The 23,933-nt window shown below is 47.1% G+C and overlaps 1 protein-coding gene across 2 annotated transcripts in view; it reads left to right on the forward strand.

The window, feature by feature from the left end:
* The window catches only part of kcnab1a (potassium voltage-gated channel subfamily A regulatory beta subunit 1a), a 64,541-nt gene that overhangs the window by 33,621 nt on the left and 6,987 nt on the right, over positions 1 to 23,933 (forward strand). For both annotated transcript variants that reach the window (XM_076049756.1, XM_076049758.1), the window contains exons 2-3: positions 19,885 to 19,928; positions 21,927 to 21,964. In XM_076049756.1, the coding sequence (XP_075905871.1) occupies positions 19,885 to 19,928; positions 21,927 to 21,964 (82 nt within the window). The remainder of the gene's footprint in view (positions 1 to 19,884; positions 19,929 to 21,926; positions 21,965 to 23,933) is intronic.

The raw sequence follows: 23,933 nt of genomic DNA on the forward strand, positions 1-23,933 counted from the left end.
AAAAGAAGAAAGTCTCACTGTTGTTGCCTCAAAGTTCAAGGAATCGCAAAAAAAACCCAACAATACCAGACCAGCTCATGAAATCAAATCACCTTCCCCTCCTTTCTCCATCTACTCATTTCTTCTCTGTCTCCAAAATTTCCTTTTGGTTTAAAAACCCACTTTGTGCTTACTTGGAACATTTTTTTGGACCTCTGAACTCATCACGCACCTGTGTTGTAACCCTGAACTGTTTGTGTCTATCTGCTCAAACAGGCTTTATTTCTCTTCCCCCTCACGCATCTCGTCTGACACATTTTTTTCCCCCTGTTTACGTATTTTTTTTAATCGTCCTCGCGAAGCACTTTGTGACTCACTTCTGTGAAAAAGTGCAGCAGAAATAGACATGACTTGCTCACTTACCGTTCGTTGTGTAGAAGAAATATCATGTCGGCGACGGCCTTGGCCACGTAGCAGAACCGGAAGGCTTTTAAAAGCACCTGGAGGTCTGCTGTCTGACTGTGGAGGGAAATAATACGTGGTTGTGCATCTTTTTCATCCTCCTCCTTGCTGTTGTTGTTGTTGTTGTTGTTGTGGTGATAACAGGAAACCGGTGTCGGTGTCTTCAGACAGAGCAGAAATGTGAATGAGTGCAAATCCATTCCAGAGAGCCAGACTGTAATCTGTGTGTGTGTGCGTTTGTGTGTGTGTTGACAGAAGCGGCTGAGCCGTTGTGCTCCGTCTTCTGCAGCCACGTGCAGCAAATGCCAACAAGTCCCCACTTTGTTTACTGGACCTTGTTTATTTATCTGTGTTTGCCGTGAGGGTTGTGAGGGTCATGGTGGTGGTGGTGGTGGTGGTGTTTTAGCTCCTGATAGGTGGACCTGTTCTTTGGATAAGCAGAAATGAATAATATGAAATGTATTGTGAATGAACAAAACCCCAACAATTTCATTTTTATTCATAGAAACTTTCTTGACTATATTCTTCCACTTTCGTTCTTTAAGTGTTTTCACTGGGCCAGGTGATATCATTTGATCATTTGACCTCATGTGATCTTATGCCAATGCCAATGATTGGTGCATCCATTATATTATTTCATCCTTCCTTAAAAATTGTATTAAGATTCTGTTGCACCTCTAATTTTAGGAACTATTAAAACATTGCTCTGTGCTGCTGTGAATCGGAGTAAAGACAATTTTGGCCCCGTTGTATTATATCTAACCAAATGTATTCTTTGGAGGTTTTCATGAAAAATATTTTTCCTCCTCAGTGTACAAAATAAAAAACACACGCTTTAGCCAGCTGAAATTTAGTTAAAACAAACACGCGCTCTCGAAAAAAATAAATAATCATGGAACCAAAGCAGCAAATGGCGCTGGCAGAATCCCAGTCTGTCTGTGTCCCTGAAAACTAAGTGAGCAACCCTGGGCTGATTCCTGCTGTCTCTGTTCTGATTCACGAGAAAATAAACAGCGAGGCGTCTTGTCGAGTTGTGGGCTGATGCCAAACCGACTCTTTATTGTCACATGCACTGAAATTGGTCAATCCCCGCCCATACATATACACATAGATACAATAGGGGGGAAGACAGGACTGGACGGGAGGATTGGAAGTTCAGAGCGTCTGACTGCAGCAATCTCCTGGAGGAGTTGTTCCAGCAGCGTCCTTGGCTGAGGCCGGTGCGGCAGGGGACCGAAATACAGATCGGGATTGATCGGGTCAGGGCGATTAGTCCTGACCCAATTGACTCGACGACCCTGTTTGTCAATTCTGGTCTCCAAAACGATCAAAACGATCCATATGCCTCTGCAAAGCCGAAAGCTTCTCCAAAATGACATCCATGTTGTTATCCACATCGTGTTTCAGTTGAGAAAGCGCCAGTGTCTGCCTGCCAACGGCTCTGCCCACCTCAAAAATCATGACGGGCAGGCAGCTTTTGGAGACCTTTGACTGCTGCCATCGTCTTCCGAATTTGGCGATAAACCAGGGCAAAGCCTAAACCAGTCAGCAGCTGACCTGTTATCATGGTTCCATGAAGTCTTCCCCTGGCCGAGTGGAGGCGGAGTCAGCTGACAGCAGAAAGTGGCGCTTTTAGTCAGAGTGAACACAGCCATCGTGAGTTTGGCACTAATAACTCCCTGTGTGTGTGTGTGTGTGTGTGTTACGCTAAGGCAGCAGCTGCTGGTTTATTGTCTGCGGCAACAAATAATGTATCATTGGGGGTGGTGGTGGGGATTAAATGTGGCAGAAAAAGCAAATAAAGGGAAGGAAAGTGAGCGTGTCGGCTGGTCGACTTCCAAACAGCCTCGCAGTAAACAGTCCTGAACGGCTGCATCGTCTCCGCTTGTTGCTATGGTAATCAGGTCCCTGGCTCCAGTGGCATCGCTCAATTTGGTACAGTTTAGCACACATGCCAACACATACGCATGCACACACTCACACTCACACACACACACACACACACACACACACACACACACACACACACACACACACACCTATGTTTCTCAAGCTGTACAAGGACTTTACAAGAGCTCCGTTTCCATTAACCCAAGAATTGTGCAAAACCTAAATATGGCAATAAAAAAAACAGTCATGGAAAAACACCAAAACTCTTCTGAGAATTACGGCAATTGTTCTTTGTCGAACATTTTTCAAAACACAGCTACTGACTTCCATTCATTTTGCAGCCTGTAGCGCAGACCAGCACAAACCCTGACCCTGACCTTAACCCTGACCCCTGAATTCCGCTCCCTTTTAGACACTGTAAGCTCTGCGGTGTCTCTGAGGGGGATTTTCACTGCTGTCTGTCTCACTGGGAGCCCAGCGACGACAAAAGTGACAAGAGGAGCTGCAGGGACGCAGCGTCCTCGAGGCTCCTGATAGAGCCTGTTAGCATGGGCTGCATCACAAACAGCATCTTCCAGTCTGCCACCCGCTCTGTGTGTGTGTGTGTGTGTGTGTGTGTGTGTGTGTGTGTGTGTGTGTGTGTGTCCTCCCGATAACATCATTAATCCTTGTGACGAATCACAAAGCGGAAACCCGACTCAGGCTTTTCATCTGCCGTGTGGCGGCAATTTGCGAGGTGAAAACCTCTCAGCGCCGATAATTCACCTGCTGTGTGCGTGCACGTGTGTGCGCGTGTGTGCGAGTTTAGTCGCTCTAGATTTCGTCATTTTTTTCAGCTCCAGAGCTTGATGAAGTCTGCAGCAGTCTGAAGAAAGGCCAAGATGTTTCGTGGTGGTTGTGGACGACAGATTCTCACCATTCTTGTGTTTTGCCTCTGCCTCTGCCTCTGCCTCTGCTCGTTCATTCATTTTATTTATTTAGCTCGCTCTCAAACTTCCGGGAATTGTTTTCTGGACCGTTCTCAAAGTGTGTGGAAGTGATGTCTGCGAGTCTCCTGCGACAGTGAATTAGCGGCTAATGATCCGCTGGGTCACACAACATGGAAGGATCTGAACAAAAAGGTCCATAATAAAATCAAAATAATTAGTAATAATGGATGAAAAGCAGTGAGGAGACTTATATTCTTATTATTATGCTATATTAACAGTGCTGGAGGGGGTCCAGGGTCCAGGGCAGAGACGCGCAGCTGTGTGACGCGGCGCTGGCGAACGTCTGGTTGCGTCAATGTGCAGCTTCCTCCCCGGCCGTCGCCGTTTCCTCTCCCGCCTCCGGTCGCTCGCTCGCTCGCCTCCTCGGAGTTTCTCCTCCCGTCTCCTCCGTTTCCGCTCCTTCCCTCCGTCTCTGTGCGTCGGTGATGAAACACGCCGAGGGCTCGGTGTCGGCGAGCTGCGGCTGATCCAGGAGGCCTGAGGGAGGCCCGGGGCTGCTGGCCTGGCTGGTTAACACACACACACACACACACACACGCACACACACGCGCGCACGTGTCAACACTGCGGAACCTTCCAGAGATGATGCTGCAACTACAGATTACAGAGTTGCTGTGATTTTTCTCGCCGTGTCTAACTGGATTTTTGGACGCATTTTCGAACTCTCTTGGGTTTCCAGAGTTGTGATGAATTATTTCTTTGCCTTTCATCCCCAGAAAATGATTCTGATTTTTTTTTTTACACCCGAGACTAGCTAAGAATTAAACGGCTCGTTATGTCATAACACCACGGCGGTATAAGACTCTTGAACAGCTGCTCCTCGTCTTCGGCACTGAAGCAGCGCTTGTCGGTTTTTGTTTTTTTTCTCTCTGTGGGAAGTTTGAGGTTTGGAGGTCGGCTGGTCAGCAACAGGTCAGCCAGGGCAAACACGCTACACATTATGCACCCTCGGCAGCGTCGCATGCATAAAACATGAAGTGGGTCCCTCGCTGGTGTGCAGAAGCGTTAGAAACCTCGATTCTTGGAGGTCAGTCAGGAAAGTTGCGTCCCAGCAGCCGAGCTGCAGTGGGAAGCCATAGGACGAGTCGCTGCCGTGGAACCTGCACCAGCTCGGTCCAGGATTTCTGTGGGCAGGGGCGGGGCCAGTGAGCGTGGGATCAGACGAGGCTCGGAAGCGTTTGGAGACTGAAACTGAGCCTGCTGACTGCAGGAGTGACGGACTTCATGTTGTGTCATCAACAGGCCCCTCCCACAGCTACAGTCACGCCTCTTTCTCTCGGCAGACTGGATGCTGCTGATTGGTCAGGTCGTATTCTGACTTGACGACCTGTCATTCACCTTGTGTGTGTGTGTGTGTGTGTGTGTGTGTGTGTGTGAGTGTGCGCACCACCTGCGTGAAGGCCACATAATTGACTTCTGTCTCCATGGAGATGTGAGTGACTGTATAAAGCTGCAACTCCGTGTGGGTCGTCTGATGTGTGTGTGTGTGTGAGTGAGTGTGCGTCTGCTCTATTGATGGAGGTGTTTATTGTTGTTCTACTACTGTCACATCTAAAAGGCTCCTTGACAGATTTATTTTGATTGTTTTGTGCGAATCTCTTTTCATTTATCACAAACACAATCATTGAAACTCACAAATAGGAGCCTGTAAACACACAGCGGCCACACAGCAGGGAGGTCGATTAAAGAGTGAATCCCTGAGGAGAGGAGGCACCGAGTTAAGGGATGATTGACAGGTGTGTGTGCGTGTGTGTGTGTGTGTGTGTGTGTGTGTGTGTGTGTGTGTGTGTGTGTGTGTGTGTGTGTGCGTGCGGTCTGACTGAAGCAGTGTTTGATTGATCAAACAGCTTATGCAAGTTTTCTGTCTAAAACATGGAAAACTGTTTTCTGTCACCATCACCGTGCTGTTTCGCTGCATCACATTTATTCTTGTTCTGCAAACCTGTATTGCATCCAGCAGGCCAAGCAGCGGCTCTGTTACCAGAACCACAAAAACTGCCTCGAGTCAGCTCAAAAAAAAAAAAAAATTAATTCCATGGTTTGGTTTCCATCAGTTTTATAACTCAATAGTCTTCAAATATGTGCATTTAAGCGCTGAGCTGGAGCCTTTCAGGAGATCTGAAGATCTGAACCATCAGAGGTGCAGCATCAGGGCGAACCTGCTGCTTGCTGTGGATGGTGAACCTGGCCAATCTGGTGAACCTGCTGAACCTGGCGGGTCTCTGAGTGTCGGTGGCCGGTGCGTCAGCTGAGGCCCAACGTCAGTCCGCCGACGAAGACCTTGCTGCTAGATTGAAACCTTGAACCATGAACATAAAGCAAACCTGCTGAATATATACGAATTGGAATTTGCAACCTGAAGCCATCTGAAAGGGAAATGAGACGATCAGGCAGATGGATGAACGGATGGAATGGCCTTGTGGCCAAAAACACCTGCAGAAAGATGCAGAGATGAAGAGATTCTCTGTGAAGAATAAAAAAATAAAGCAGCCGGTTCGTCCTGAAGTGTCCTCACTGGGTGTCACGGAGCTGCTGCAGAGTTCGCCACTGCTGCCGTCCGCTGGTTAATAATTCAGCAGGGGCAGATTCACACGCTGGGCTGACGGAGTTGTGAGTGGAAGAACTTCTGCCGCAGACTCACAAAGAAGCTTTTTGCACTGAGGAAAACTTATTTCTTTCATTTCACCTCTTCTCCACTCGTTCCTCTGGAGTTTTCCTCTGTAGAAATCCAGCTGGTATCCACCAAAGGTGCGTTTGCCAGGGCTCGCTGACTCCCCGAGGCTCCAGTTGTTGCTACTCTTGTCAAACGGTCCCGGCGCTCTATTGGAACGCACAGTGGCATGAATTAGTAAAGAGTCATAGCAACACGCATGAAACATTCACGAGATGGCAAGCGGCGTCCGGCGACAGTCGTCTGAGCAGAGCGGGAGCGTGTTTAGTTTTTCAAATTGTCTGTTAAGATGAAAGCAGCGGCGCAGAGCAGGAATCACTCCCACCTGCAGTCGACTGCAGCAGCTCCGGCTGCTGCTGACTTGCCCTCCGTTTGAAAACACTCATTACTGCTGCTGGTTAATGCTAATTCACCCTGACGGTTCCAGCATCTGTTGCGAAAATTAACCCAAATCAGTCCAAATTCCTGAAATATCAAATTCCAGTGCTGCTTCTTGGCTGAAAACTCTTTGTTTGATTAAGGAAAATGGGTTTTATTTTGTTTTGTCGGAACAGATTTTCACAGTTTTTCCATCAAGTTGTCAGCTTTCGTTCTCTCTTACGTTTTGTGTACGTGTTTATGCGGCTAAATTCTATTTTTCACTTTATTTTATACTTGAGTTTATTCTGCTTCTTCCCTCCAAACCATCCCTTGCTCCAACAACCCAAACACCTGCACTATAAACATCTTCTCCAGCTCCTATCCGAAACGTCAACTTCATCCCAGGCTCTGAATTCCAGCAGATCTCATATAAAGAAATCCATCGCACAACTTAATAAAACCACTCAGATACCAAGAATCCCATCCTGCATCCTGCTGCACCGATCAAACACTTCATTAAAACCTCATGCCCGTGTAATTCAGCGGTTTGTGTGTGTTTGTGTGTGCGCGTGCGCACTTCTGTGTGAAACAGTAATTTAGTGAAAATCCATCGGAGCGTTTCTGATGTGCTGCTCTGTGGGACTTATTGATCGAGCAGTCGACTCCGATGGCCAGAAAATCTGCTGTTTCTGCACCTCCCACATAGACTTGATTTAATCTTCACTGCAGTGTGTGTGTGTGTGTGTGTGTGTGTCTCGGGTTACCACCACTCATGCAACAATGCATTTTCTGGCCACTGTTTGAAGTGCCGAACGTTGACATTTTGGACTTGCTGGCACCAAAAGGTTTCAAACCCCTGAATGATGCTTTTTGTACAAGTCACTCTGACACATTTTCAGGCAGTTTGACTGAAGTCAGTCATGCATTGTTCCTGTGTGTGTGTGTGTGTGTGTGTGTGAGAGAGAGTGTTGGGATCCCTGTGTGAAGCTCGGTTTGTTCCCCGGCTCGTCAACATGACGGATGGCCACCGAGAGGCGCTGCAGGGCTCATCAGTTTCTTCTCTGATATTTATCATTATGGGTCACTGATTACGTAGTCAATGCATATCTGTCAAAATCCCCCCCGAGACGTCAACCATTCTGCAAAACCTGTACAGCTGGAGAGGGAAAAAAAAGCCTAAAATCTAAACTGAAATGCAGAATATGTTTCTGTTCCATGCAACTAAATGCATATCTCAACCCCCCCGCCCCCCGAACATGAATGCAACAAGACAGCACGGAGACGCAAACATATGTTGCTCGTGTGCGTGTTGAATCGTGGCCATATGTTGTATGTATGTACTGTATGTATGTGGAGCTAGAAGGAGGCAGATGTGGCCTGAGGACCATCAGGAGATGGACGGAAGCAGTCAAGATTCTCTCTTGGCTCCTTTTACTCAAAGTTACATTGTAATGGTTTCAGTTTTGCTCATGCAATTTTTTTTTTTTCTGTTTTGTGAGGAATAAAAAAAAAAAAACACCACCGCCCCCACTTGCCCCTGCGTGACACATCTGCGTTCTTTACATCCACCTGCATTTATATTCATGTCTTCCCTCTGCCGCCAGTGACACTCTGGTCTTCGAGTGGATGTTAATGATTCGCTCTGTTTCTCGGCCCAATCTATGAAATAATCCCCGCATGCATTGGCGGCCTTGACCCGGCGCATGAAAGAAAATTTCCTCCAAACATTTAATTAGAAGCCTGGTTTCAATGTAAAGCCCTCACGAGAGTGGAAATAATGAGCAAAATGTTTGAGTGTATCTCCCACGAGCTGCTTTTCCATTAAAGTTTTTCACAAAAGCGATATTTCTCAAATTTTGACAAAGTGCGATTGCCATTTGCAGGCGTCTTCACTGAATGTGTGAGTGTTAAGCGAAAAAGCCATTGCGCAATTCAAGGGGTGAATGGAATCGCAGCTACGTACTTCCTGTGATAAGAATGTCACTGGCACTGTATGACAGAGATGCAAGCGTGTCAACGGCTGCTGTGCTCTGATATTTGTGTCATCATTTTTCTGCAGGGACTTTGCACAGCGGCTGTGATTGGTTCTTATTAGTGAACGGTTTCGATTCGAGTCTTTTTGTTCAGAATGCCATGTGTCTGACGTAACATGTGGATGTCATAGCAAGCAGGTACTCATAGAGCCATTCGGTGAAAGGCTTGTAAAACTTTTGCATTCAAACTGTCCAATCGGATTTGGTTTCTGCCAGTGTGACGCTTCCATTTGGTCGCAGTGTTTAGCAGAACTCTTGCGGAAGCCAGTTGGAAGTCCAGGGAGGACAAGCCGAGCCCGGTCTTCTTCTATGGTTTCTTCAGCACAGCTTCCTCCCTCCTCTTTATCTGTGAAGGAAACTGATTGTTTGCAAATCCCACAGAAGTTTTATTCCTGGCAGAACGGCAAGTTGGACGATGGAGATTTCAGATTACAAATCTGCGCCACGCAGCCGCAGCACCGCAATTTAATGTGTGCGTGCGTGTATGAAATGGGTTTGTGTTTCTTCTGCGTGTGAACGTGTCTGCGGTTAATCTCTGTTATTGATTCTGGTCCTAATGAGTGTGTGTTGGTGAGCCGCGGGGATTAAATGAAGCAGATCAGCAGGCGTGCAGGCAGGAGGCGTTGCTGCGCGGCTCTACACAACTGGGAGAAATAAAAAAACGCACAAAAGAGTTCGCAACACGTGTTTAATGGAGGAGAGCTGTAGGGGTGGAGCTATGGGGGTGGAGCTATGGGGCAGAGCTGTGTATTCAAGCTTTCTTGTGTGCCCATAATATAAAAAAGATGAGACATTTAGATGAGACTTAAATCTACCAAGATAATTAAAATATATTTCCTGATTTTTTTCTCTTCACTGTCAATTTTCTTATATCTCACTTTAGTTGCAAGGTTCAGGCCTGACACATTTCTTGCTTTCCTACAACGAGTCCTGCAGCGTGAGGCCGGCCCGGGCGACCTCGCTCCCAGTTGGTCCAAACTTGCACCAGTTCCAGCGTCTCTGACTTGGCCGTGTTTTCAGTCAATCCACCGCTTTTATTTTTATTTTTATTTTTTTTTGTTCCTGGACCGTCTGTCCCTCTTCCACACAAACAGAGATGCGACTTCAGACAAAAAAAAGAAATAAAAAATCTGCTGAGTCTCATTTATCTGCCGTTGGCTCGGTTTGTGTCCCTGAAATTTTCTTCTCAAACTAATTTTAAACTCAAAATGCAAAGTCATCACTGCGACTGGCTGCGGCCGTACTCAGCCTGCTGCTGTTTCTGGTACTGCGGCTCTTCGGCTGCCTGACTAGAATGTTTAATTTGAGGGTTGTGTCCTTCAACGATGAGGGCGTTGGAGTGTAAAGATGGAACGACTTTGGCACCAAATGATCTCTTTTCCCGTTATATATAATGTATATAATGACGGTTCAAAAGATCAAATCATCTGACCTAAACCCCTCCCACTAATGAGGTGCGTCCACATAGTGAAATCACACTGATGGAGACAAAAATTATCTGACATCCAGGAACCAAAATAATAAATGTGCAAACATAAAAAAAGATATAGATTGAAGATAGAGATTTTAGTTCATTTATCTGTAGAGAATTTAATTCATTTAGTACATTTTTTTTTCTCATTTTGATGCAGCAAAAAACAAAAAGCAATACAAAAACACAGAGACTAATCCCCAATGAAAAGTGGATTAGTTATTCTTTTTTTTTGCCTGGTAATGAATGTTGCAGATGGCGCCATTGGCCAGTTTTAATGCAGCGTCACTTTGGCTTGGCTGCTTTCTTGTCAAGAAATCCAAACAGCCCACTTGTGCTCAGCCAGCAAATGACGTCTGAACACACTCTGACTCGGCCCGACGTGCAAAGTAGCACTGTGTTGTGTTTTTGTCATCCGGCAGATTGTCGGAGCAGCTGCTGCTGCAAGTGGACGAGCTCGTCCTCCGAGCCGACTGAGAGTTTCAGCCGGCGCCAGAAATCTCTGGAGTTACTCACACTGGGAGGGAAGATGACGTCCTCTGGCCGTCCCAAGTCAAATTGGTGTGGGGACGTAAGAGCCGCTGGTGTTGCGGGAGAGGTGCCGCAAAACTTTTAAATGCTCAGCTTGCAAAAATAAAGAGGGCCTGTTCAATTTTCCACAATAAATGTGTTTTTGTTGCAGTTGGATGAAGTGGCGAAAAATAAACTTCTTGCGCCCTCCTGCTCTGGACACCAAACAAACGACAAATAGCCGCAGACAGATGCTAACGGTAGCCGGTATAGCCTGCTACAACTGTAGTTCATCTAATGGCCTAAGACTCCAGAAGATGGCGCTCTAGATTTCACCTAATAAAACGATGGTCCTGTTTTGTCTGGTGCAATGGAGGTTCAGTGCTGCCTCACTGGAAGCTTCTGGGGGACCTGCAGGGAGCCGGTTTCTTTTGGCGGGAACATACAGCGATATTCTCTGACATCTAGTGGTGGAATATTGTACGGAATTATATTGCCAATTCCCGAAGGGAGCAAGTTGCCGCATGGGCAGTGAACTTATTTTCCTTTTTACTTCCGTATGCATTTTCAGTCGGCCTTTCCATTTCTTTCTCTCCCAGCTATGGAGGATGAAACCCAGCAGCAGCAGTAAACACTCAGACAGGAAGCTGTTTCTCTTGCTGCAGTATTACGCGACGGTTGTATCGCCTACAGGCCCGAGGTTCTTTGCGTTCTCCTGCCTTTCGCCCCCCTGAATATTTAACCCCGTGTTTGTTTTGTTTTGCCTCCGGCCTCCGAGTCCACAGTTGACCCTTTCTGGAGATCCAAACTGCTGCTGTGCACCACGGAGTGTGTATTGATTCTGTTTTTTTTTCCTGTGCAAAACAGAAAGCCACCCAAAAATAAGTGAAAATGTGGAGAGGACTTGTGCTGCTGCACTGAGGACTGACTGAGTCTTTGCTCATCTTCACTGCTTTTCTGCAGTTCCTCCTCAAAACACACCTGGGTGCTGCGCGCTCTGCCGTGCACGTGTGTGTCATCGCCAACAAAAACTGTCCGCTCCATCACAGTGAAACGCTTTTTAAAGAGTGCGAGGTAAAAACGTTGCTCCTCGAACAGTTCAGTGCTCAGATTTCTCTGGTGAATAATAGGGAACTTTTGTTCACTAAGTAAAGCTTGTTCCATGATTTTCCAACGTGCAAAAAGGCATATTATGTTTTTGCGTCACATGCTGGTGATTAATTAACAAATAATCATGTAATTGAAAACATAACTGCGAAATATCTCCTATCTCCTAATAACTCCTCTCCGCGGATGCCCTGCCCACAACGCCTCAGCCGGGGTCCCCATCAGCAGGGTGAGAACCTGGAGGAGCAGAGATCAGCGGCAGGGGCAGGTGGGGCGGAGACGCCGAGCTGAATCGTCCTCCTTCTGCTCGATGGCGAACTGACTCGCGACTCACTGTGGGAGTGATTCACCGGGCCATGAGACGCGAGTGTCTTCTTCCCACGCAGCTGCTCACGAAGGTATAGATCAGGGCTCCGGGGGAGGATCTGACCTCTGACCCCCAGCACTATAGTAAATATGTAAGAGGTGAGGTAGCGCCCCCTGCTGGTCTCACTCGGCATCTTCTCAGCCAACCTCTTCAGTGCGAGTGCGCCTCCTCGTCGCTGTCAGACGCTGATTGGATGCTCTTCACCGCAACACAGTCGCACTTGTGGAAACGCATTTTTTTTCTCCTCCTCCACTGTGCTTAAAGATAATTGCGGGTAATTTGCATACTGAGTACTTTACCTTGGTGCAAACTGGCCTCAGGGGACAAAGAATCCAGAGAAATGTGTGAGATTTTCCGCCAAGAGGAGGAACAAGGACATGATGGTCCTGCCGCTGTGTTGTTCACGGCAGGATTATGGGTAATTTTTCCATCCGGGGAGTTGAGTTTATTGTTCAGGGGAAGGTTATGGACGCATGAGCGGATTCCCTTCACAAATAGAAAGACGCAGCTGCAGTGTTTGGTAGAACTGATGACTCTCCGAGACTCTTGGAGAATTTCGGATGGATTGTTTTCTCCTGATAGCCAATCAAATCAGAACCCACAGATCCAGGCAGCTTTCATTGCCCTGTTGTTCAGAAGTCAGCAGAATCACAAGTTGTACAACCTCCCTCCCTTTTTATCCAAAGCACAGAGTCGCAGTTATTTTGGACACTGCTGTCAATTTTTCATAATTTAATCCACAACGGGAGATTTCTCTTTACTGCAGCATGAGTATTTTAACCTGTACGCTCAGCAGATTTTTGTAACCAGCAGAATAAATGCACTTTAAAACGAGAACAGAGATGTTTCGAAGCGTTGAAAACTAAAGAAGAGGGATTCCAGTTGTTCACGCTGTGAGCAGGCTGGCCATGCAGTAATCAGTTTTTTTTTTTTTTAGTTTTTTTAATATAAACTCCAACGTGTGTGTGTGTGTGTGTGTGTGTGTGTGTGTGTGTGTGTGTGTGTGTGTGTGTGTGTGTGGGCTGCAGCCGAGCCAGGCAGCTGCAGCACCAGCATCGTCCTCGCCGTCTTTCTATTTCGGCCGGCAGCTTCATTGTTTCACAGTGACAGCTCGATGCCTCGGCGTCACGCCTTGGCCGTCGTCAGGGTGCAGTTTTTTTTTTCATCTTTTTTTTATTGTGCTCACACGTGCCGAGGCAACGCCGCCACCGCTGCATTACTGCGCCAACACTGCAGGGCTGCGGAGGCTGTTTGGCGGGTTGGAAGAGTTCTTCTTCTTCTTCGTCTTGTTGCAGGTGTTATCAGCTCCAGCTCGCTGGGTGACGGCCTTTTCATTACTCCTATCAGCAGGCTTGCCACACACACACACACACACACACACACACACACACACTTTCTGCACAGCCAGAGATTGGTTCCTCGCTTCACACTTCACTTCATACAAGAGAGAAAAACAGGCACGCAAGCAGGTGGCGCCGCGCCGCGAGGCGAGTGGGAATTTATGCATACACTGTATTTATGCATGGCGGCGCACACACATAAACACACACACACACACCAAATGCATCTACATTGCATGCAGCCACACACGCACACACTCGCTCTAGGGAGGGCTCAATTATCAGGGCATTTTGTTAGTTAGTGACTGAACACATTTTTAAGGCCACTGTTTAGCAGCTCTTGCTGGTGTGCCAACATCACGCAGAGCATATTTTAATCATCAGAGGGTTTTTGTTCAGCAATCAATCTGATTCCAAAACTCCTCAGATTCAGATTTGAATCTTTGAGTTGTACAACTTTGAGTGTCAACTTTGTGCGTTCACGCTCAAGGAGATGTCGCGTGTCTGGATGTGGCGCTGTGATTGTGGGTGTCAGTCATCGTCAGTAGAGGACCGGCTTGCATCGTCCCGAGTCGGTGATCTGCTTCTTCTGAAAACACAGAATGGCCGTCTGTTGGCGTTGTCGCTCTGTGAAATGTGTCAAGGCCTTTGCGATGTTTCCATCAAGTTGGATTGACCTGATGAAACAAATAGTTTTGTGGTTAACAGAAGGCGATTTCAAAAAATGAATATTTGGGTGGCAAACTGTAATGAAAATGAAGCAAACGCGGAAGCAGACCCAGCAGTCTGGTTGGTCGGCTCTGTCGCTCTCATCGACGGTTTAAGACGGATCGGCCGTCAGGATTTGAAAAGATGGCTGCGACCTCATCCGCCTGGCTGATTGATTCACCTCTTGATGGAGTTGCTGCCTCTCGAATCAATGAAGAATTCTGATCCAACATGTTGTGGATGCAGCAGCCCGAGGGTTGATGATGTCCGGAAGGCCTTAGTTTCCCAGGAGGATATGGAAAGAATTTCCTTGATGAGTTTGAGGTTTGCAATAATGGGCCACAGCATCTTTTTATCCCTTTCCTCCCTGGAATGATTGTAAAGGTGTAGAATTACAGTGAAAGTCGTGTGGAGGATTGCTAAACATCAGCATCAATGGCGGTGACCCGGCGATGACCCGCCTCCTCCCTCGCCCTGATTCCCTCTCCGATGTTGTTTGCTCTTCCATCTCCATCTTGCTGTCCCACATCTTCAGAACCTCTTAAAGATCCAACGCATCATCATTGATTAGGAAGACCTTCAGAACTTCTTACGGATCTTCAGATTTCTGTTGCGACTCGTTTGCTCGTTTCACGGTGTTTCCCTCCACAGCTGACACCCTAAATCCAACCTTTGGTGGCTGCAGCTGCCATCATCTTTTTGCCTTTCGACGTCTGATCCCCAGAAGACCTTCATGTAATTTACAATGATCTGAGTTCAGTATGTGAGATTCACAGGCTGAAGGTCAGACCTCTGCCGCCCTTTGACCCCCCTCCGATTAAAACACATCCTACGATGTCTGGCTCAGATTATCACAGTTGATTGTTCAACTTGGGTGTCATGACTTTTAACTTTATACATCTGGTGCCAAGATCCCTCCAACATTGTTTAGCTGTGCACAGACTTGTGTACTCCTCTGGCTTAGCGAGAACTGAATCTGCTGTTGAACGCAGCGGAAAAGAGCAAAGCTGTTTTCGTTTTTTGCACTTTGCATACATACCTGTATGTTTATTGAAACTGGCAATGTTGACAAAGAGAAGCAGCAGCAGAAGAAGAAGAAGAAGAAGAAGAAGAAGAAGAAGAAGAAGAAGAAGAAGAAGGAGAAGACTTTGAAAACGACTCGCAGCTCAAACTGGGCCACGGAAGTCAGGAATTAAATTTTCTACTCCAGATAAACTAAGATGATACGCAGACGATGTGCAGACGAGCGCCTCTAATTCACTGTCTCTTCTTATTTTCCTCTCTTGGTTACTCTGTTGATTAAATGCAGAGAGATAATTAGACCAAACAACACGATAATTAGCCACAGATGGCTCTCTTCTCCTCTGATGTGCGCCCGGTAATTTCCTTCAGAAGGAGGATTTTATGCAAATTCGCCACGACTGGATGTGAGTGATGGCGAACGTGCGAGCGCGTGAATCTCTCTCCGTTCCAATCACAGCCAATTCTAACAGACAGACTTCTGGGCTCTGCTGCTGTCGCATCCAGGCATCCTGAAGTCGGGTGGTTTTGATTCCGCTGCGCCAAGTTGGAGGGATGTCTCGGCGAAGGCGTTTAGTCAGCAGCCGGCACTCAGACACCTCGGCAGATCCTGGCAGCGGCTGAATGGGATGTTTTCATGTTTTAAAGATGAAGGAGTGGGGGAGGAGGAAGAGAGGAAGGGGGAGAGGTACAGAGTTGATGTGGGTGTGGGGGGATAACGGGTGAGGAATGTCGGTTTATCTCTGAAAGATTCTCACAACTGCTGCTTTTCAGCAGCCGACATTCCGAAACAGGTGGAAAGCAGAAGGTTACACTCTCAGTCGATGCGTTTCCCCTCACAGTTTTTCGCCAAGTAAAAGCAGTATCTCTAAAATTTCGACAAAAGTACAAATGCGATTTGCAGGTGTTACTACTCAAGTTATGGCCGCGCGAAGGGGGCGGAGCCAACAACTCAGTCCTTCAGCTCATTTAGTCTCAGAGGGAAACGTTGGCGCTACGAGCAAACTAGTGCTGGTGAATCACTGGCAGGATCTTCACAAACATGAAAAGACGCCGGCTGGGTCGGGCCGGCTGAATCAGAGCTTTTCAAGATGGATCAGCTGAAATCCCAACCTCGCCCGACTGTCCGACAAGATCAAAGCCGAGCCCACTGGTTGTCCTGGCAGGCTGAGGGACTCGGAGTGACGGCTCGTCCAGCTGTCAGCTGACGTGGCTGCAGGCTTCACGGTGACTCAACCCAGGAGGCCATCGCCACTGCCACCAGTCCACCAGGAAACATTTCGAAATAATGATCTGGTTTTCCGATGGGAATCATTGCCTTGTCATCTCTGTTTACGGAGTTCCTCTCAGGAAATGCTGATTTTGCTGCTTCTCGGCCAATTAAAAGCCAGCTACCCTTCAAAAATAAAATAAATAACGTCCCAATTTATCTGCCCTGTGGAACACCGAGCTCCTTCCTCTTCCTCTCAGCAGGAGACTGAAGTGTGTGTGTGTGTGTGTGTGTGTGTGTGTGTGTGTGTGTGTGTGTGTGCATGGCTGACAGGGTTCCAGTGCATAAAGAAACGGGATAATACAGCCTATAGTGGCGACAGGCGGGGGGGCATCAGGGAAAGCCATTAGTGTCTGTCAGTGGCAAACGAGGACGTGTTGAAGTGGAGATGATCAGTGGAGATGATGAGTGGAGATGATCAGTGGAGATGATCAGTGGAGATGAATGGTCCTGCTGATGGAGCCTCGTTAAGAAGGATCTGTTTGGAAAAGCCGCTTCATATTTCAATAAATATTTGATGGACTGCGGCGGGTGTATTAGCCTGTGTGTGTGTGTGTGTGCGTGTGTGTGTGTGTGTATTTAGCGGTAATTTATGTGTATGCCTATATTAAGGCTTCCATAAGGACCCCTTTAAAAAGACTGGAGGGGGAAGGGAGCGAAGGAGGAGGAATCTAATTTTCTCCCTCCGTGCATCACTCTCTCCATCTCACTCCCATTTCGCTATCTTGCAAAAAAAAAGAAAAAAAAAAGCTGAATGGGGGTGTGAGCTCAGCGCTGTGGAGGCCAGTGGAGCTGATGGCAGGAAGTTGTTCGATGCTTGATTGTATCTTCTGGTGGTTATATATTGATGGTTCCTCTTCTTCTGCTTAACAGAAATACCTCCCGATGAATTGCCGCATTGCTTATGGTTAATATTCCTTTTTTATTCGGGAGGATGTCATTTTTTGCACTTCCTCTAAGGGCCTCCCGGGTCGTAGTCACTCATCTCCAGTGTTTGAGAGCAGCCTCATCATTATTGGTTGGCAGGACATCCGCCTGCTGACTCAGCGGCTTTTTTAGTCTCACTTCAGCCAAATTCAAAAGATCCATTCAAGCCTTTTAACTGTTTTTCTTTTTTGGTTTGTCTTTTAATGATCTTTCCTGGGCACAAAAAGCAACCTTACATAACTTATTCACAAAATTAATCCCGGCCCGGTCGGACAGCAGGGTGCTGCATCTCCATTCCTCCGCTCGGCTCCTGACTGCACACGTCAACACAGCTCGTTACTGTACACATTAATGAGGTCGGAGATTTGGGTGGAGGTTCACAGTTGGACCGCCCGGATTAGAGATTTAGGCTTCGTAAAATATCTTCGACACAACAGCTCGGCTCTGCACGTCCCTGTGCCTGTTTATGTAAGCTACATGTGGTGAACGCATGACTTTTAAAAGATTAACTCGCTTGTATTTACATTGCACATATATATATATATGTATATATATATATATATGTATATATATATATATATATATATATATATATATATATATATATATATGTATGTATATATACAGTACATATATATGTGTATATATGCATATATACATGCAAACTACAGGCACAGCAGAATTTTTTCCCATTGTCTTTTTTTTTAAAGCCCAATGAGTCGTTCGGGTGTCGGAGGACAGCGAAGTGACTCGTCAGCACTGAATCATTAGAGTGGCTCTGACAGGTGGCTGCAGAGCGAAGGAACGGTGGCGGCCGGGAATAACGGAGTGCGGCGCCGTCCATCGTCGAGTCGGCAGATCCGAGGCGCTCGCGGCTGCATCTCATTAAGGGACGCAGTGCTGAGATCAGCCGCTTTTCCTTTTCTTTTTTTTATTTATTTATTTATAAATTACGACGTGAGTCGCCTGAACACACCAAACAATGAGTTCAGGTGACGATGTTCATTTCCAAACGCTCCAAAAGTTCAGCATTACTCCTACAGACATCATGAGTAATGCACCGAAGTCCATTTTTCTTTTAAAGCGCCGCAAAAAAGTGGAACCAAGGAAATTTTTTTGAAAAAAAGAAAATTCAACTAAAAGTGATGAATCCCCTGAACTCACCAGGAAAACTTCCTGGAAATGATGAATTGGAGCAGCAACTTTAGCCTGCACCTGCTCGAGTGTGTGTGTGTGTGTGTGTGTGTGTGTGTGTGTGTGTGTGTGTGTGTGTGTGTGTGTGTACTGCTGATCCAGTCATCAGTTTGTGGCTCACTCTCACAGGACGTTGATAAAACGAAACGTTCAGACACAGCAGATTGTCCGGGAACGACGAGCTTTTAGAAAAACCTTCACTGGACTAAATTTTGTCGACAAGTGACGACGCACAACACTGAACATTTTTCATTCCTTTGCTGTCAGACACCAAGTAAAATATTCATCACAATGATCCGACGCTTTGCCTCCAGTTATTATCACCTCAGTCCATCACTGATTCAATGTGGGTCGTTTATTAAATCACGCCGTCAACCTCAGCACACGCCTGCATCCTTCAGCCGGTGGGCGAATGATAGTGTGTGTGTGTGTGTGTGTGTGTGTGTGTGTGTGTGTGTGAAAAACAGGAAATCGGTCACAGGAAGTGAAGAATAACTTTAAACCTTAGAAAGAAGCTGAGAAACCTGTGTGTGTGTGTGTGTGTGTGTGTGTGCGCATGCATGCGTGTGTGTTCCCCCCTCCTCCTCATTAGCCTTGTGTTATTGGCTGTTTGCCCTCTCGCTGCTCTGCTGACATGGGTAATTGAACAGCCACATCGACGGGTAGATAACCTCTCACTCATGGATCACATCACACACACACACACTGAGGCTGTGTGTGTGTGTGTGTGTGTGTGGTGGTGGTGGTGGTGGGGGGGCTTTGGGGGGGGCTGTTACAGTTTCGTCGAGATGGTGAGAAAATGCAAAACACTTTCTCCTTGAGTGAAATTAATTTCGTCGCTGTCGTCAGTGCATTTTTCATTTTTCACATCAGTGTCACGCTGCTCCGGTTTTGCACGGGTGAAGGCGTCCTTGTGTGCGTTGACTGTCTGTAGGTGGCGCCCTCACTGCGCTAAGCTGCCACCAAACTTCCACTGCTGCATGTCAACGCACATTAAATCAAACTTACAGGTTGTTTTCTGCCTTTTCTTACATGCTTAATGGTTTAAAACTCATTGGCACCTGTCCACCCGATAGAAGTTTCTGTAGGGAATGAGATCTTACCCACGATGCACCTGTCCCTCTTAAAGCTTGATCATTTGTGCATTAGGAGACGACGATTCTGCGTGAACTCTCCCGTTGAGCTCTTTTCTGACCAGTACGACAAATAGCATTTATTGTTTTATTTGCCATTTCTCCCGGGCGACATGCAGCCGGCCCCTCATCATAAAAACCCTCCTGGGGAATGCTGGGTAAAGTGCGGTGGCCAGATAAAAACATTGAGCAATGGAGTTGCTGCCAGGAGTGAATTTAGTTTGAGTGCAGCAGCAGCAGCAGCAGCAGCAGCTCATGAGTCAGCAAAGTTAAAGAAAAGGAGGAATAAAAGAGCGAGCCGGAAAGAAATAAAAACGTAATAATGAACAACTTTGAGCAGCAGCAGCAGCAGCAGCAGCAGCAGCAGCAGCAGCACCTGTGTGTGCTGCTCTCCTGGTTTCTCTGAGATCTTTGACAAAAACTGAATTTCTTCCTCTCCTTGTCTTCTTGCAGGAATCTGGGCAAGTCGGGACTGCGAGTGTCGTGCTTAGGACTGGGTAGGTGTCTCTCTCCCTCACCTCCGTCAATGTTTTAAATATAATGAAGTGAAGCTGCGGTCGGTTTGAGTCTGACTGAGCTGAAAACCTTCAACAAAGTGAACGGATCCGTGTTGTGTTGGCTCGCATCATTAAAAAAAGAGAGAAATAAAATGCCTTTTAACCACTGAGACCCAATGATGATGATGATGATGATGAAGAAGATGAGCAATGAAAATATGGACCAAAAATGTCCAAAAATCATGAGATGATGAGATTGTATTTTTTTTTTTGCATTTGTGAATGTTTTACAGTGTTTGACACATTGAGCAGTGAAAAAAAAAATCGTCTGGCTTGAATAATTCAAGTTGTTCCACTTCAGAGCAAACACAGACACACACAGACACACACACACACACACACACACACACACACACACACACACACACACTCAGAATTTCAGCTCATTTACACTTGGAATTGGTTCTGAACTGATCCTCGACACTATGTTTCCTCTTCCCATCATTATCCATCAGATATTTCATTCCTTTTTCCTTCCTTCCTTCCTCTGAGTTTCCAAAGGGAAATTCTTGAGTTTTTGAACTCAGGCTTTACATCAAAATATTTGGATGTTTCAATAATTCAAACTGACCAAAACTGTTGCAGTAACTCTTCAGAGTTTCCGATTATTTATGAATAATTCCATCGTGTATTTTTTCTTTTACTTTCTTTTGTGGATGATCCCAGATTTTGATCCGAGCATCTTCATCCCAAAGTTCATCCAGAACTTTTTCACCCTGCAGATCTTCTCCCATCGATAGCGCCTTCACTTTGCAGTGACTCGGCTCAGCGCAGCGAAGGAGTGCAGCGTGTCCAGCAGGGGGCGCTCTGTCTGGCTGCTGCTGCCCCCAGGTGGTCCTTGCTAGACCGCAGGCTCCGGCGCAGGGAAAGGTCGACAGAATGCCAGCGGCCGACCGCACGCTGAGCTGATGCTGGCAGGAGGTGGAGGAGGAGGAGCTGGAGGTGGAGGAGGAAGAGTAGAGGAGGAGGAGGAGTAGGTGTGGGGGGGATGGTGGAGGAGGAGAAGAGGAAGGAGGAGGAAGAGTAGAGAAGGAGAGAAGGATGAGGAAGGATCTGCGTCACTTCACACAACCTCAGGATCAGACGTCCGCAGACACACAGCTTCACGTCCGCTTCGGAAGTTTCTCAGCAACAACGACTTCCGAAACCCAGAACACTCGTCAGACAAACGGCCGTCACGTTTTCCTTCTTCTTCTTCATTTTGACATCCAAAAGATAAAAACACCAAAACAGAACAAGAGCCGTCATCGACCTGGCGGTTCGTCTCTGGATCCCTCCGGCTTGTTGTTGTTGTTGTTGTTGTTGTTGTTGATGTTGTTGTTGGGGGAAAAGTTGAACATCTGAGATGTTTTTGTGTTGCGTCACTGTGCAGCGCTGAAAAAAAACATAGACGAGAAGGAAACAGATTTAGAGGCAGACGGAGACAATCGATGAGAGGCTGCAGAGGCAGAACAACACCGGTGTGCGTGTGTGTGTGTGTGTGTGTGTGTGTGTGTGTGTGTGTGTGTGTGTGTGTGTGTGTGTGTGTGTGTGTGTGTGTGTATCAGAAAACTTTGCCAGCTCATCCTCTTAAAAAAAACCTCACAGAGGTTTTTTATGTCTTCTGAGACACGTTTTAAAAGCGTTTTGACAACAGAGGAAAGTCTTCACGCTCTGATTCGGATGATGATGATGATGATGATGATGATGATGAAGCAGCCAACTTCTCGTTGAGAGATTTAAAATTGTATTTATTGTTTTATTAGATATAAATAGTGATTGTGAGTCGATTTTGTGGCTCAGCCGCCAGAAAAAGACGAAGGGAATTTAAAAAAATTAAAATTTTAACTGAGCAGTAATACAGATTCTCTCTCTCTCTCTCTCTCTCTCTCTCTCTCTCTCTCTCTCTCTCTCTCTCTCTCTCTCTCTCTCTCTCCCTCGCTGTCTCACTCTCCGCAGGTACTTGGGTGACGTTTGGTGGACAGATCACAGACGAGGTAGGAAACGCTTAACACTCGACAGCCTTTCAAAGTAACAACGTTTTCAAGCCTGCTTTAAAAGATCATTTATCTTGATAAATAATCATTAAAAAAAAAACCTTACCTGGCACTACCACCAGGGGGGGGGGGTTTGTCCTTTACCGACTGAGCGTAGCTGGTTTGTCACACGCTTGTCGCCGATATCAGAGCCAGTTCGCCGCCAGCTCAGCTTCTAATGCTTGTGTCTTGTTATAATTAAAACAACACAAACTTTTTTTTTGTTCCACCCGACAACTGACCGACACTCTTGCGTTTTTTTGCACGTCGCAGAAACGCGACAACTCTGACGGTGGTCACGTGAGCCCCTCCCCCCCCCTCACGTTACACTCACGCTGGCAAAGTCTAACATGTAGTGATGTTGCTGCAGGAGGTCTTGCACACACACACACACACACACACACACACACACACACACACACACACGTACATGTAAAGACACACACTGGCACAATACACACTGAGAGTGACACTATGGGAGAACAGTGTCACCCCCCCCCAGGACACACGGGGACGCTCTGCTTATGTAACAGCATTCTTCATGCTAGTAGCGTAGCCGCGCCCTCCTCCCCTCACCCCCTCACCCCCTTCACCCCCCCCCCCTCCCTCCAGTGTTCTGGACATCCCGCAGTTCAATGTCACCAGTTTTCCGGCGGACACCTGAGGCTCCGGTTCAGCCGCTCAAACTTTTAATAGGCTGGTGTGCGTGCGGGCCAGAAGGTCTCGGCGGAACACGGCGGTGTTCAGAAAGCTGCTGCTGTTCGACACGTCCACCACCGCGCAGCAGCAGGCGCCACGGGCTTCCAAATTCCTCCTCCACCGCCGCCGCCGCCGCCTCTGATGTCCTCAGTGACCCTCGTTTAGACGTCCTCGTTATAAAACACACTAAAAAATACGTCCAGTTCGCCGACTCCACAGCGCAGCGGCGCCAGCGATGTCGCATGTCGTTATTTTATTCCCGACATGCAAGTGAACGGACGAAATTGAAAAGTGCGTTTTCAATTGAAAAAGTGGTGTGGAGACCAAGACCAATCTCCGGTACTACAACACTCACCATCACCAGGACATCGTCACTTGAGGATGTAGTCGACTCCATTGTGCGAAAGAAAGAGCGCCAAACTTTATTCGCATAGCGAATTTTATACGCATATTCGTCTTGCGCTCGGTGTGTACAGGAGAAATTTGCCAGCAAACGTGGCTGTTGTTTATTTGTGTCGCTTCACCTATTGCCCGGTGTGTTAGGGCGGAGTGAGCAGGTGACTCAGCAAGTTTTTTCGGGTACTTGAAGACCTTTCACCTTTCACTTTTGCACTTATCGCTCAAAATCTCGCTGTTCAGTTTCAGAGTTTTGTGATTCAGAGCCTCACCTCAAACGGTTGGACTTCAGCAACTTGTCCTCAACACAATGCAGGCGGCAGAATGTTCCCAGACGGCAGCCAGCGGGCTGCAGAGTCACGGCAGCTGCTGACTCATCCATCGAAATGAAGCCCAAAAGTGGAGTCAGGGAAAAAAACAACAAAAAAAAAAAACAACACACAAAGTGGCTTTAAAGACAGCGCCACTTGTGGATGTGAACCTTGATGTGGGCAGCGGTGCAGCCATGAAAGCTTCTCAGGGGGCCGCGTGGGCCGGATGTGGGAGGTGAGAGAGACTCTGGGCTATGTATGGATCCAGATCTGCTGGTTCCTCCCAGGGAACTCTGGGACTTCACCGGTTTGCATGTGTTTTTGCACATTGAGATCAAGGTGGTTGAGTGCTAAAAGGGGACATTAGACCCAAAAGTGAAAAGTTTCAAAAACTGGCGCGCCGGCATATTGCCAGTGCGGTACCCAGTTCTTATAATTCATCCATGGTCTGGACGCTAGCAGCCACCGCTGGGCCTGGTGGTGGTGGTGGTGGTGGTGTGTGAGGGGGAGGGGGAGGGTGTTCC

Source organism: Nelusetta ayraudi, unplaced genomic scaffold (assembly GCF_046127955.1).
Source record: "Nelusetta ayraudi isolate G7.1 ecotype Tasmania unplaced genomic scaffold, CSIRO-AGI_Nayr_v1 ptg000120l, whole genome shotgun sequence".
In the NCBI taxonomy this organism is placed as follows: domain Eukaryota; kingdom Metazoa; phylum Chordata; class Actinopteri; order Tetraodontiformes; family Monacanthidae; genus Nelusetta; species Nelusetta ayraudi.